The sequence below is a fragment of the Charadrius vociferus genome, unplaced genomic scaffold, assembly GCF_000708025.1.
Source record: "Charadrius vociferus isolate BGI_N301 unplaced genomic scaffold, ASM70802v2 scaffold15, whole genome shotgun sequence".
Classification (NCBI taxonomy): domain Eukaryota; kingdom Metazoa; phylum Chordata; class Aves; order Charadriiformes; family Charadriidae; genus Charadrius; species Charadrius vociferus.
This window is the reverse complement of record NW_009650064.1, coordinates 9,895,415-9,909,267: the sequence shown is the minus strand read 5'-3', so window position 1 is coordinate 9,909,267 and position 13,853 is coordinate 9,895,415. Positions and strand designations below refer to the sequence as shown.

Genomic DNA, 13,853 nt, shown 5'->3' with positions numbered 1-13,853 from the left:
AGGTACTAAATTTCTGTGTCTGGTTGAAAATACAGTTGTCTAAACAAACATATTTGTAAGCTTTTGGTTAAGAGAGAATTTCTGTTGTGATCATGGTTTTTTTTTTTTTCTTGCTGATTTTGGGCAGGCTGGGCTTAATTTTTCTTGATAGTGAAATAAACTGAATTTTTAACACAAGCCCAATGTACCAGTCCTAGAATAAAGAAATTTTAAGTTTGTTGCTTAAGTGCTATTTATCATGCTTTGATTGGATTTGTTTGCGTTCATGCAGGTTGAATTTGAGTGCATCAATGAAAAGAAAAGACAGAAGAAAAAAAATTATAAAAACTCTGGCATTGTGAGCGTTAAGCACTGTGAGGTCAGTCCTATGTTCTAGTATGACTGGTTTTAAGTGTTGAGGCATAACAACTCTCATCTAACCCTCAAACTGTAAGAAACTTTAAAATGTCTGGAAGTTCCAGACACAGTAAATATTTAAGTACTCTGATTCATATAAGGAGACAGACTGACAGCTGAATCATGTCTGTCCTCCTCCCCTGTCCCCTCACTTTCTCTTGAAGATGCCTTTGCCTATGTAGCAAAGGTTGCTTACCAATTTGTAAGGCCGTTCCTGAACCACTGCATTTATCAACTCACTGTTTTGTGGTGAGTAAGATCTGGTAAGTCTGTCTTAATATGCTGTTTTAGAAATGAAAGTGCTTTAGGAGCTGCTTTGTTGTCTGCCTGTAATTTTGCAAAAGGCCTGATTCTGATGCACTGGGTGTGTGATGGCACACACTGTAAATATCCTTACTGTGGTGGGTGGGTGGGATATCTATAGAGTAAATGTAGTGCTTTGCCATGGGTAAAGAACCTCAAAAGTTGCTACAATAATACTTGCTGGTTTTCTCCCATTAAAAAAAAAATATAACACAAACTAAATTTCTGTCTTTAACTTCTTTTTTTAGATCATAGTAGAATGCACATTCCTTGATTACATCATGGGTGGGTGTCAGCTGAATTTCACAGTAAGTTAAATCATCTATATAAAGTAGCTTTTGAGTTTTGGAACAAATGGACGTATATATTGATTGCCTGTGCTCTTCATTTGATTATTGTATTTTTTTTTGTTGTTCTGTAGCATGGAGGGGAGAAGCCATTTTGCCAGAGTCCGTCTAGTCTGTTTAGAAAAAAATATTTTCTTTACTCATGGCACAAAATTCTAACTACAGTTATGTTCATTAGGAAGTAGCTGTGCTGTGTATGGAGACTGAGGAGAAATGTGCAGTTCTCTGATTTACTTCAAGTTTCCTTTTCTTAATGGCACTCCCCCCACACCCCCCCCCCGCCCCGACCAAAGATTTCACTTTTGCCCTTGAGGGTGGTTTTCAAGGCCCTTTGCTTAGTGAAACCAACATACAGAAGCCATCATATGGCTTAGGACCCTTAAGTTATGTAATTCGCTAAACCAAATGCAGCACAGTAATATGTCTTCACCCTGGAAATATGCCTCATCACCGAAGCACACAAGACCCTCTGAGGTCAGTGAAAGAGCTATCTGAAGGCTTCTGTGGTGTTTGACTAGTCATACTTCTGAAAGATGCGTATGGCAAGAAACAAGATCAAATTAATTTAACAGCTATTGAAGAGCTGCTGTGAACAGAAACTGAAAGTAAACACAGTGGAAATGACAGATGAAAGTCAATTCAGCCTTTCTGAGAGATGCAGAGCTGCTGCTGGTTTTGTAGTGGCGTTGTTTTAAGAGTGTTAGTATTCCAAGAAACCTGCATCTAAGTATCGTGCCTGTTATATTTGTAGATGTCCTGGTAACTACTGTTTACTACTCTTTCATGATTTTCACTTTGGCTTTGCAAGAGGTAAGAAACGTAATTTTATCTCTAACAGCAATTTGATACAAATATTGCATTTGACAGGTGGGGATAGATTTTACAGGCTCCAACGGAGACCCTCGCTCTCCAGACTCTCTGCATTACCTCAGCCCTAATGGAGTTAATGAATACCTAACAGCCATTTGGTCTGTAGGACTGGTCGTTCAGGATTATGATACGTAAGTTTCAGATTTTCATTTAAATAATTTTTCTAGATATGTATAGATTTTTGTGGTAGTTTCTTAAACCAGTGTTGAAGATGCCAGCAGATATGTTGGAATTAAGCTTCTGAGCTGAAATGTAGAGCTAAAAAAGACTTTGTAATTAGTGCACAATCACATAACCACAAGCAGAAGCTTCTGTTTACAACAGACAAGCAAGGCTTTTCATCTGTGATTTAAAGAGCAGCATTAATTTAAAGAAATGCTTTCATTCTTGCCATTTTGCTGTTAAAGACTGGTTTTGGTCCTAGAAACGATTACAGGGGGAAACTGCCATTTAATTTTACCTCTTAATGCTTAATAAACAGCATTTTTAATGATCAGAAGCAGCACTGATTAGCTAAACTTACTGAACTATGACAGCTTTTAAAGGAAGGCACTCACTTGATTTTCTTTAAAATTGCTTTTTTAGAGATAAGATGTTTCCAGCCTTTGGATTTGGTGCGCAAATTCCTCCTTCCTTTCAGGTAATGGAATATGTAAATGCTTTACATAAGATAACTAAAAGTACTTCAGGAGGAGATTGTATATACAGTCCTGACTACGTCTTTTGTGTATTGACAGGTGTCACATGAGTTCCCGTTAAATTTTAACCCATCAAACCCATTCTGTAATGGTAAGTCTGAGAAAGTAACATCAGACCTAGAGAATAAAATGTCTAAGGTTAAGGGATAAAAAGCACTTGAAAGGAGAACTGTAAAGCATGTTCTAATTAAATAATTATTTTAGTCACGTAGCAGGAAACAATTTTATAACCATTTTCTTAGCTATTAGAAATAGCATTCGGTCTATTTTCTGTAATGATTCATGAAAGAAGTGGTTTAAACAGCTAGGACACAGTGCAGGTAAGCTGGGAATGGTTCTCATGTTGTCCAGCCAATTCATTCTACTTCAGTGCTGGTGTGGAGTTGTCGGTTCGAGTACCATGCTGCTAGTGCCTGTTCAACATGGGCTCTCTGATCACACTACTAGCTAAAACAAGCTGCCAGGCAAAGAGAACTGTTGTAATTCAGTGACACATACTTGAGCACACAGTGTTTGGCCTTTCTATTCACATAAAGCCAAGCATGTTGAGCATTGGTCAAGCTGAAGGCCTCTGTTGCTCGTGAATCATTTATTTTTTCGTCATGGTTAGGTTTAAGTCTTTGCATCATCACTTTAAATAACTGATATATGCAGTGTTTTAGGAAAATGGAGTGCTTCAAAATATCCTAATTCTAATAGATCATATTGGTTTTTTCATATTTGTGTTCTCTAGGAATCCAAGGCATCGTTGATGCGTATCGGGCTTGTCTTCCTCAAGTGAAGTTATATGGGCCGACAAATTTTTCTCCAATTATAAATCATGTGGCAAGATTTGCTGCTGCAGCTACACAACAGCAGACAGCATCTGTAAGTTCTTTATGGGAGTTTGTGTATTTTTCTTACTTTTTCCCTTCTAGTTTATAAATACTATTTTTCTCTTTTAAGCTTATACATATACTTGTTTCAGCAGCTGGTTGTTTACCTTTTGAATTGGTGTTTGGTACACTTAAAATGAGATAAAAGCTGACTGATTTTTGCAGATTGTACACAACAATTCTCTCCTAAATTAACTAAGCAAACTCTTCCGAGTGGAAGTATCAACTTAAAAATACACGGCACCTCTCTGATATCTTCTATTCAAAGCTCTTGCAGTGCTATACAGGTGTTAGTCTAATTTAAGCCTTTGCATATAGGGGAGAGATCTAATGTCACCTGAGAAAAATCAACTAGACCTTGTTTCACATCACATAGCTAAGAGAATTAAGTAAAGTAACGAAGAAATAGAGGATGTAGCTTCTCACACCTAGGTACCAACCCAGATAATTACCTGTTCATACTATAAAGCTTTAGATGCTGTATGTGCTGCGCCCTCCTCCCTATTAAAATTATATGTGTGAGTCGTTGACCATTTTAGGAAATACTAATTCTGAAGAGCAAGTCAAATCATTTAGGTAATAATCCATGCAAGTTCAGCAAACCTGAAGCCATATATATCCTAAATAATTGATTTTAGAAAATACTGGTATCTCAGACATGTAAAATCGGAACATAAAATTAGCTATTTTTGCATATAAAAGTATCTGTGGGAGCCAATTTGGAAAAGAGCTGTGGATTTTCATATGCCAAGAGTTTTACAAGGTTTTGCTGTGGTAGTCTTGCAGTAGTAACTGTCACCAATATCTATATCTGTATGTGTATATATATATATATAAGGAAAGTAGCAAAACCTCTTCTTTTTTTTTTTTTCCTTTGAGAGTGCAATATGTCTAGCAAAAGATTTATTTTTTCTGCCTGAAAGGATCTATTGAAGAAATTTTGCTGCCTTGCCATTTAATACATATCATAAATATTTTGGGTTTTGATTTTGGGGTTGGTTTTTGGGGTAGTATAAGAAGAGTCACGTAAATCTGATGTGATGTGCTATTATGCTGCTGGTCATAGCCTTCTCTGATCATGGTTGCTTTGTAGACATTCTTGCTGGAGTGGGAGAATGGAGTAGTGGGGAACAATGAGAAAAGGTGATACTTGAACACAGGAGATAAGGGAAAACCAATTATTTTGGAGGCAGATAAGGGAAGATGGGAAGCAAAGTACTGAAGAGGAAGACGTCTAAGAATACTGGGAGTATGTTTGGAACTTGAATTTGTGCTGCCCAGTAATCGTCTGAAATGCACCAAGTGAGAGAAGAACAGAAGTTCAAAAAGTGTTTGATAGTTTCTGAATTTTGTACTTCTAGCTTGTTCTTGATACTTCAATCCAGAACGGAGGCCAAGATGCCAACTTGTACAGTGGTAGCAACCCAAGTGGTACTTGAATAAATTGCCCAAGTACTGTAAGGTGGTCTTGGATGCCTTGGTAATTAACTTCATATGGCAGCTAGAAAGCATGTTTGAAGGAATTTTTAAATAAGCATGGTGTTTTTTCAGTGCAAAAAGATGTGTTTGCATTTATATTTAGGATTTTGGGGATACTCTGAAACATTGAAGGCCTGTTCCATTACCCTTGGTAGCACTCTTGTGCATCCATTCTTAACTGAATGAAGCAAAGGGTAGCATTTCATGGAGATATTGATAGACCAGAAAGGAAACAAGTACAAGTTTCACAGGTGTAATTTGTCCGAAACCTCAATAAATTGCCTTCTGTCCCAGGACAAATACTTGGAAGAGAGGTTAACTGTTGGTTTGTCTGGGGGTTTTGGAGAGGAGAGGGATGATACCATTGGGTTTTTGGGAGGTGGCTGTCTAAAGATTACTTCTTTTAAAAGATTATGTTGTCCTTATACATTTCTTTGGACTGTACAGATGAAGCCTGACCACAACTTACACGTTTGATTGTAAAATTCAGTAAGTGCATTGAACGTGCTCAAAGTGACAACAGTTATGTTGTATGTATGTGCATTTTTTTACGTGTGCATGCCTACATGTTTTCTGTTTCTTTGTTATAAGACAGTGTTTGTTGATTTGACAGCAATACTTTGTACTTCTCATCATAACGGATGGTGTGATAACAGATCTTGATCAAACTCGAACTGCCATAGTTAATGCTTCAAAATTGCCCATGTCCATTATCATTGTTGGTGTTGGAGGAGCAGACTTTGATGCTATGGAGTTTCTTGATGGTGACAATGGAGTTCTTAGGTCCTCATCAGGAGAACCAGCTGTCAGAGACATTGTCCAGTTCGTGCCATTCAGGAAGTTCCAAAATGTAAGTAATCTTAATGGAGTGCTTAATAAATATTGTAGAGGCTTGCTGGGTTTGTTAGCATATCCTATGTATAGTCCTAAGCTTTTGCAGTGTCTCTAAAATGAACTCTGAAGTCTGAGATAAGTCTTTATCAAATGTTAAAAAAAAAACGTGTAGAATTTCCATTAGGTAAGCTGATTCATGTTTAGGACAACTCCATTTCTGGTTTGAGTACTGCATTTCTGATAAGCTGCTACAGGGGAATGACCTTTGTACATCTCCCTCAGACTTGATTAAACAAATGGATGTATTTTTCATTTGGGAGGACAAACTAATATGGCTAATATAGTCCAACTTTTAAACATCATATTGCTAAAAAAATTATTAAAAAACAAACAAACAAAATTTCCTCAGGATGGGGAAAATAAGATCGATATATTTATTTCTATCCTAATATGTTCTAATTTTGTTTTGTTTCTTAATATTAACCCTGTTAATAATACTTCTTATTTTGTCTTTGTATTTTTATTTTTACTTTCGATACAAGTTCTTTGTTTAATCTCAGAGCAACTCAGGCAAACTGAAAGGAGAAAGAGCAAAATCAATATAGAATATGCTTATTGAATAATGCACTTGGATGTAGATTAACTAAAGTCATTATTCAGTATAAAATGATATATTCAAATGCTTTCAGTTTCTAGAAAAAGGGGTGATTTTTTTTTCCCTGTGGATGCTTAGTCTTACAGTAAAAACAATATTTCTAGAAGAGCTCCTCTGTAGCAATACAGTTACTGTGGATGAGACTTGGCATGGATGATTAGACAAGCCCCTGAAGGGTCATCCTAAGCAGATAGTGGAAGTTTGTTTACATGGCTGAAGTTCAACATCTGCACTCTGTGTGTGTGTATTTCATATGACAAAAGGTATCTTCAGACATGGCAGCACTTTGCGCACCCAGCTCCTATTGCTTCAGTGGAACAAGGCAGCCAGCTAGTTCCCAGTAATGGGAGTGAGAAGGTAAAGATGTCAGGGAAGCTTCCATCTGTCCCACAAGGGCACTGTGTGAATTCCTCTGTAAAATGTCAGACTTTAAACCTGCCTAGTAGAGAAGGGGCTTATAACCCGTCTTAGGATCTCTGTTAACAGTTGGTGGAAACTGAAACTTGGTGTTCTTTTTTTACAAGTCTCCAAAAGAAGCTCTGGCGCAGTGTGTCCTGGCAGAAGTCCCTCAGCAAGTGGTGAACTACTTCAGCACCTACAAACTGCAGCCTCCCAAGAATCCTGCTGCAAAGTGAATGGGCTGAGCAGGGGAGCCAAGGCGTTGCGCCTTGCTTTACTTGCTCTATCTACAGACTTTGGTTCTCGAGATACTTCTGTACACATGTATACACGCACCTCTGTATGGTAATGTCTCTTAGCTTTTGCCTGCAAATCACTTTGCCAAGTGTGCCTTTTGAGGGCCAAAATTATAATTGTGTTAATATTTGATGTTGACTTGAGAGATAGGGCTTATGTGGGTGCATTTTATTTTGAAAAGTAAGAGTGGAAAAAAGGTTGAATATGCAGAGAGAAGGGGAGAACAACTGGAAGTGGAACAGCTGCCTGTTTGATAAATATGGCCAGTGGGAGTGCTCAGTTACTTTTGTGGGTATCAGCACTGAGGACTGCAGTTTCTCAGTGATCATAAAAGCAGTCTGAAATGAAAAAGAGAGTGTGTCCCCACCAAGCAGATACGAATTTATATGTGCTTCAGTGGATCTGGAATACTTCAGGCTTCTGTGCCTATTGAGCCACCTTAGCACAATTTTGTCACAGGAGTTTCGTAATTACGTGAGTGCCAGAATGAAGCATAAAGGCCCTCCTTGCATCCTACTTCACGTTTGCCACTTCAGTGCCTTTGGCCAATGCCTGGGATTCAGGGCTGTGTGAACGTGAGCCAAACAAGCCATTAAAGTATATACTCTTTTATAGTGTGCAGTCTCTTAAGGTGTTACAGGAATAACTATGGTGCATCAAGGTAAACCTCTAACATCTCAGAAAAATACTATTGGCCTTTGAGGCTGCTACTGTAAAGGCTGTAAGATGTATTTCAGTGTGTACTGTGCTGGAAAATGGGAACTCTAGATTTTATTTTGGTTGGGATTGTGTTTCGGGGTTTGTTTTTGTTTTTTTTTTTCCCATAAAACAGCCGTCACTATTGATCTTTAAAGGCCTTTTTGTGAAGTGGGAATTCACTTTTCAGTTAAAAAGTTTTGTCGGACTTATAACTGCACATTTGCAAGCCAAGACAATTCTTGAAAGAGCTTCCTAGTTTATATTGGTTTTTCATATTTTGAATCATGCTGCTTTTTCATAAGCTTACTAAAGAAAAGTACCTGCAAAAAAACCCAATCTTGCCTCTTCTCTCCCTCCCTCTCTAAGCTCTAATCCTGTAGTCATATTGCATTTCTCTAGGGCAGACAGTTTTTGGTTTATTTTCTTAGCTTGATCTTTCTCTTCAGCATTTACACCAAGTGTAAATCATGTTCTCCTTGCTTAGCAGACAGATGAAGCTTTCTTGTCTCCCAGTTGCATACTGCTTTCTGAGGATCTGATCCTGTCAGTGCGTGTAACATAAGTGGACGTTATGTTACTTCCAAAATGCCCATCCTAAACATTAATTTTGCAATTTCACATTTGAAGTGGCTTAGAGTTAAACATCTGACTGCTCTGATTTTGGGTGGCCTAGCATGTTAGAACAGAATGGACTAACACTAAATTTACCATACTTGAGCACTCAAGATTGCACCAGGTCATAGTGTATGGGACTACCTTAGTTGCTGGAGCTGCTCTGTTGTTTTCTGATACTTATTTTTTTTCCCCACACATGTATAATGCTGTCAAAAATCTGAATGCGCATTAACATTGATGAAAGATACATGTATTGAGATTGTCTTAACACATCCTGTAAAACATACCAAATGTTTTGCAGGCAGTTGATTAGTTATCAGTCGTGGATGAGTATGTTATTCTCCACTCCATTTCCCTTGGTGGAAGAGAGGTCCTGAATAGTTTCAGTAGAGGAATACTAAGGAAGAGATTTTGTTTCATGTAAAGCCAAGCTTTCTTTTTTGAAATCTGATTCATGTGTTTGTTTATATGAAAATCTATGGTCATATTTTTATCAGTGCAGTGCAAATGTGTTACTACTTTATGTATAAATTATAATGAAGTGTCATGCCAGATATGCAACACAAAATATTAAGGTCAAGGAAGTAGTTGTAATGAACCTAAATCACAGTGCTGCAAACTGATATTGTACAATTTTGGAACAGTAAGCTGTTTCACAGCTACCTACTCCATGTACAGAGATAACTGGATGCAGTATTAATGCGTTGTCCAGATTCACGGATGTGGACGAGTACTGCTGATAGGAGTACAGGATACTACTGAAGTTCCTCTGAGCTTTCTGCCAAAGAATATAGTGCTGCATCTGAGTTCTGTTACCAATTCTGTTTTAAGTTGCCATGGAAACGCACTTAAAAGCATTTAAGTATGTTAATAACTATTATTATACTAAATATCTGCTGCATATAAAATACGTAAACCCTTTTGTTTTGTCTATATTCTATAGATCTATTCTGAATTTCTACAGTAGAGAATTCGGTATCTCTTGTTGGAAAAGTGCCCTGATGTTCCTCACGCTTAGAGAATCAGAAAGCATATTGACGATATCCACTTCTCAGTGTGCCCAATTCTGTTTAAAAGAAAAGTGTTTCAGACCTGACAGCAGCAAGAACCATTTTTTTTCTGGTATAACTTGTAGAGACGTACAGCTAACAGCCTGTTGGAAAATTTGGAAACTTCCAAGTTAGGCTGAAGCAATATTCTGAGTCAAGGAATGCAGCAGATTGTGAGTCAGGGTGGAGGAGAGTTATTTTGCTGCTTTGCCATTTGTTGTTTGTTTATTTTTACATGTAAAAAATGCCTTATTAAAGGGTGACAAAGCAAAATATTGTCAAAGTTTTGTAATGCGAATGTGCTTGTAGGTCACTTGCACCACCTTGTGATAAAAATGATGTATAGCAGTCTTTATAATCAGATGCTTTTTGCCATTTAATGGTCTTAATATATACATATGTACAGCAGAGAAATAACCCATAACCAGAATTTTTTTACTTTCCTATGTATTTCAGTTCTGATGAAGTTAACTGATTTACAATGCCTATGCATTAAAAATATAATTTCAGTATAATCTTCTTCTTCTGTTGTGCTTTTGTACTCAGCATTTCCTATGCGGTGATAAATGCTGCTTTTGCAGTTCCTGTGATGAGTATTTCACAGGCTGAACAGCTCAGATTTAGAACAGGTATTACCAGATGTGAGGAAAAATGCCTTTTCTCTCAGTGGTTAAGAATGTGCAGTGTATATTTCATAAAGCATCTCATACTGGCTTTTAGCAAGAAGGTATTCTCAAATTGGGCGGTTTTAGCAGTGACTGTTTCATGTTGTCTGCCACATGAGAGTTCTCCCATGCATGCTATTTCATACAATTACTATCGGGTTTTCCCAAACTTTTTTTCAGAGCAGCATCTACATTTTAAGTAGAGAGGCATGGAGATTTGGTTATTTTTAGTTTCCAAATACATTGTCTTACTTCAGTTTCTTTGTGTTCAGGTGTAGTCAAGTCTGAGATGCTTTATTGGGAACGTGAGAGATACGAGAGACATAGCATTGCGGCGGAGTGCGACGCCATGCAGAACTTGAGTGAGCTTTGATACTGGAAGTTGTGTCTTCTAAGTGCTCTAGAGTAATTCACTTGATTTCACCAGTCAAGAAATCCACATTTAGAATTAGTTCTTGAAAGGATTTAATGCGTCTTACATCTTGACCTTCTTGTGTCATTCCTTCTGGTGAAAAACCCTATAAATAGTTGCAGCGTGGATTCCTGGACCCTTCTTGCCCCTGCCCATCCCTAAAAATGCAGGAATTCTGGGAAGGGGAGACTACCTCCAACAGTAGAAAAGTGGGATGTCAGAGAAAACCAGATGGATGTTACTTCTGTGTGGCCATGATCTTCAGCAAACACTGACATTTCTCCTCTTTCATTTTGGGTGTAAGGGACTTGAGAGCTGTGCATAACTTGGTAATTTTGCAGACAGAACTGACAGGCTTTCCTGCAACTCTGAGCTGTTAAGAGCTGTCGCAAAGCAGCAACTCGTGGGATGCTCTGTTGCTTCAGTGTAATGTGTGCTGCTGCAGTCTCAGCCCTTACTTTATAGTACATGTCAGTGTGTGATTGATGAACTTAAATATGCCAACAGTGAAAATGTTTGAAGTTACCTGATAGCATTTGTGTAGGCAATTCATAGATCATCATTATTCACAGGCGGCCTCATTTGTGAAGCAGTTCTGCAGTGTTTCTAATTTTGAGATTGTATTGAGACGTTCCTGGATGTGCAACAGAGAAATAATTCTTTATGATGCATCTTATCATTTCTTACCTCTGTTGTGACATCCTTTTTCTTACATATCAAACAACAAGTAACATACAAATAAAGATGGTTCTTCCCACGTAGCAGTTGAACCTTGACCTCTCTGCTAATGCAACAGAATTTTTTGAAAGAGATTTGATTTTTGGTTGTGTCAGAGGATGTGTGGAATATATGACATATGGAATTCAATCATCTAGCTTTTACTCAGGCAAAGATCCCAGTGATTCTGGCTGGGCTGCCAGCTTTGCCTGTGATTAGAGAAGTTCAAAGACTTCAAAGAACAGGCGTACAGAATGCATAGCCTGCAGGGTCATATATAGCCTACAAAGTGGATTGTTTAATTTTGGCATGGTGCCTTCCTTGGTTGGCTGGTCAGCTGAGGAGCTGTGAAGCCCGCCATTATGACTTCTTGGCTTGGCCTCTGCATAATGGTTTTAGTTCCCAAAACTGTTCATCCAGTGATAGTGGATAGGGAGAGAGAGGAGACGCAAACCCGTGGAAGAGAAAAAAAGTAATTGATAATTAAGCTTAAAAAACAGTTTCAGCCTTTTGTTTAATATTGCATCCCTTTCTGTGATGAGTCGATGCAGAAGGTTGACAGTGTGGGAGGTCCTTGTTCAACAGCCGTAGCCCTCAGCTCTGGTACTGGTGAAGGGCTTTCTTTAGTTCACAGGTACGATGTTGTGCAGTGCCGGTAAGGCACAGGGCTCGCTTTGCACCATCAATTGAGGTCTGTGGTAGAGGTGAACAACAGGGGCATTGATTGAAACTATGCAGCACAGAGCCAGAAAGTGTAAATCCTGCTTTTTGTAAAACAGCCTTTATTTTTGAAGTGGCTAGTTTAGATACCAAGATTCTTCAAAAAGCCAGTATCAACTCTTGCTCTTCAGAGAGCATTATTAATGCCCAGCCCCTTGAGAAAATCAAACGTGTAAAGCTGCAACCCAAAGTTAAAGGTCACTCCTGGGGGTGGAGGGGCAATATCTAAGTCTTTGTCATGTTTATTCACCAGATTCAAAGACAACTGGAGCAGGCGCTCATGCTTTCAAAAGGCTGGCAATAATTCTGCAGTCTGCTTCCCTGTTGTGTATTTTGTGATTTTATCTTTTGATGATGGTTCTGTTTTGTAGCCCTCTGTCCCAAGCTAAAATGTGCCAACACACAGCATCGCAGCTTTCTACACTGAGCCACCCTGGTCACAACAGCAGGTCACTGATTAGAAGTAGGAAGGGAGGGGAGAGAAGGATCGAGAGAAACGTAAGTAACCTCAGCAACAGGAGGGCAGTAACAAGAAAAAGAATAACTATGGGAAACCAGAAAAGAAAATAGAAAAGAGCACATACAGAAATGAAGAGCAAACTGAGCAACAGGAACAGCAATAAGAAAGTGAGGATAAACAGGAGAGGGAAGAAGAGAAGCAGGAACAAGACAGAGTAAGAGATAAGGGGGAGCATGGATCAAACAAGAAACAAGTGAAATTCAGTCTGAGCTCTAATTCCTATTACGCCAGAAGTTTTCTCTTCAGGCTCAAGGTTAAGAGGTAAGTACGTAAATAATTTGTCCAGCTGTCTCGGGACAGGAGGAAGAGAAGAGGAGTTGGGGTGTATTTTTCTCTTGGGTAGTTTCTACTTGTAATTTTTTGTACCCGAATGCAAAGTAACAGTAGCCCTCTGAATTCAGCAAGACAGTTATGGGGCCACAGCCCAAAGTACCATCTATTTCTTTTTTTTCTCTTTAACTTCAACTTTAAGGATCTCTCCTTCTCCTGCTTTGGGGGATGGAGACATACTAATGATCAAAGACTCGTTAGTGGTTCCTCTGTGCATAACTGCAGGTGGTTTAGGCTTAGTGTCTGCATCCGGCTCTTCCTTTTGTGCAGGGGGTGCAGATGAGGCCGCGGGCTCCACGGGCTGCTTCTCCTCTTCTTCAGGCTTACTCTCTGCTTCATCTTTAGCTTCCTAGAAACAAGAAGTTAAATGTTTTCTCGTGCTGCAGAAGAAATTCAGGAAGCAGTTCTATTCTGTATATGCAGCGGAAAGGCACAGCATGGATACTGTGATTAATGGTATGCAACATACGTAAATCTGTATTTAGATGCTGAAAATCGGTTTCTAAGTGAAAAATGCAATTTCAGAATCAGAATACCAACATAAAACCTAGGAAAAGCTTGTGGATAGTGATAGTATCTGCTTCTTATTAATACAGCAGGATGAAACAGGTACATTTTGGGGCACACAACCCTTCCTTAGGTCTTGTTTTCCTTTATGCACTTACAAAGAAAAGAGTGTTATGTAAATCTTGACATACTACCCAGTGCCCTGGTTCCTTGGACAAGCCTGTTTGCTATTAAGCTCAAAAATACACATTAAACTGAGCAATGTTTCTGCTCCAATCATAGTGTTGTAGTCATTTGTGTAACCAAAGTTCTCTATTTAACTTAAAAAAATAAATAAAACTACTGCCAGTTCAGTTATAAAGACAGAGAAGAATTCTGCCACCTTTGGGTAAATATGTAGAACTGAGCAGGTTCTTATTAAAATTAGCATTTCTCAGAACAGAGTATAACATGGGAATTATTTTTC

The 13,853-nt window shown here is 38.5% G+C and overlaps 2 protein-coding genes across 3 annotated transcripts in view; one reads left to right on the top strand and one right to left on the bottom strand.

The window, feature by feature from the left end:
- CPNE3 (copine III) overlaps positions 1–7,440 on the top strand; it is a 19,537-nt gene extending 12,097 nt beyond the window's left edge. Inside the window, exons 8-16 of one of the 2 annotated variants that reach the window (XM_009891864.1) lie at positions 272–358; positions 948–1,007; positions 1,914–2,047; positions 2,502–2,556; positions 2,654–2,705; positions 3,348–3,481; positions 5,582–5,818; positions 6,982–7,088; positions 7,335–7,440. In XM_009891864.1, the coding sequence (XP_009890166.1) occupies positions 272–358; positions 948–1,007; positions 1,914–2,047; positions 2,502–2,556; positions 2,654–2,705; positions 3,348–3,481; positions 5,582–5,818; positions 6,982–7,088; positions 7,335–7,407 (939 nt within the window). In that variant the 3' untranslated portion in view covers positions 7,408–7,440. Of the gene's footprint in view, positions 1–271; positions 359–947; positions 1,008–1,913; positions 2,048–2,501; positions 2,557–2,653; positions 2,706–3,347; positions 3,482–5,581; positions 5,819–6,981; positions 7,165–7,334 lie in introns of those variants that run through there. The other variant, XM_009891865.1, reaches the window with a different exon arrangement.
- A 5,546-nt stretch (positions 7,441–12,986) lies between these two features.
- CNGB3 (cyclic nucleotide gated channel beta 3) overlaps positions 12,987–13,853 on the bottom strand; it is a 69,147-nt gene continuing 68,280 nt past the window's right edge. Inside the window, exon 18 of the mRNA XM_009891943.1 lies at positions 12,987–13,229. Within this exon, the coding sequence (XP_009890245.1) occupies positions 12,987–13,229 (243 nt within the window). The remainder of the gene's footprint in view (positions 13,230–13,853) is intronic.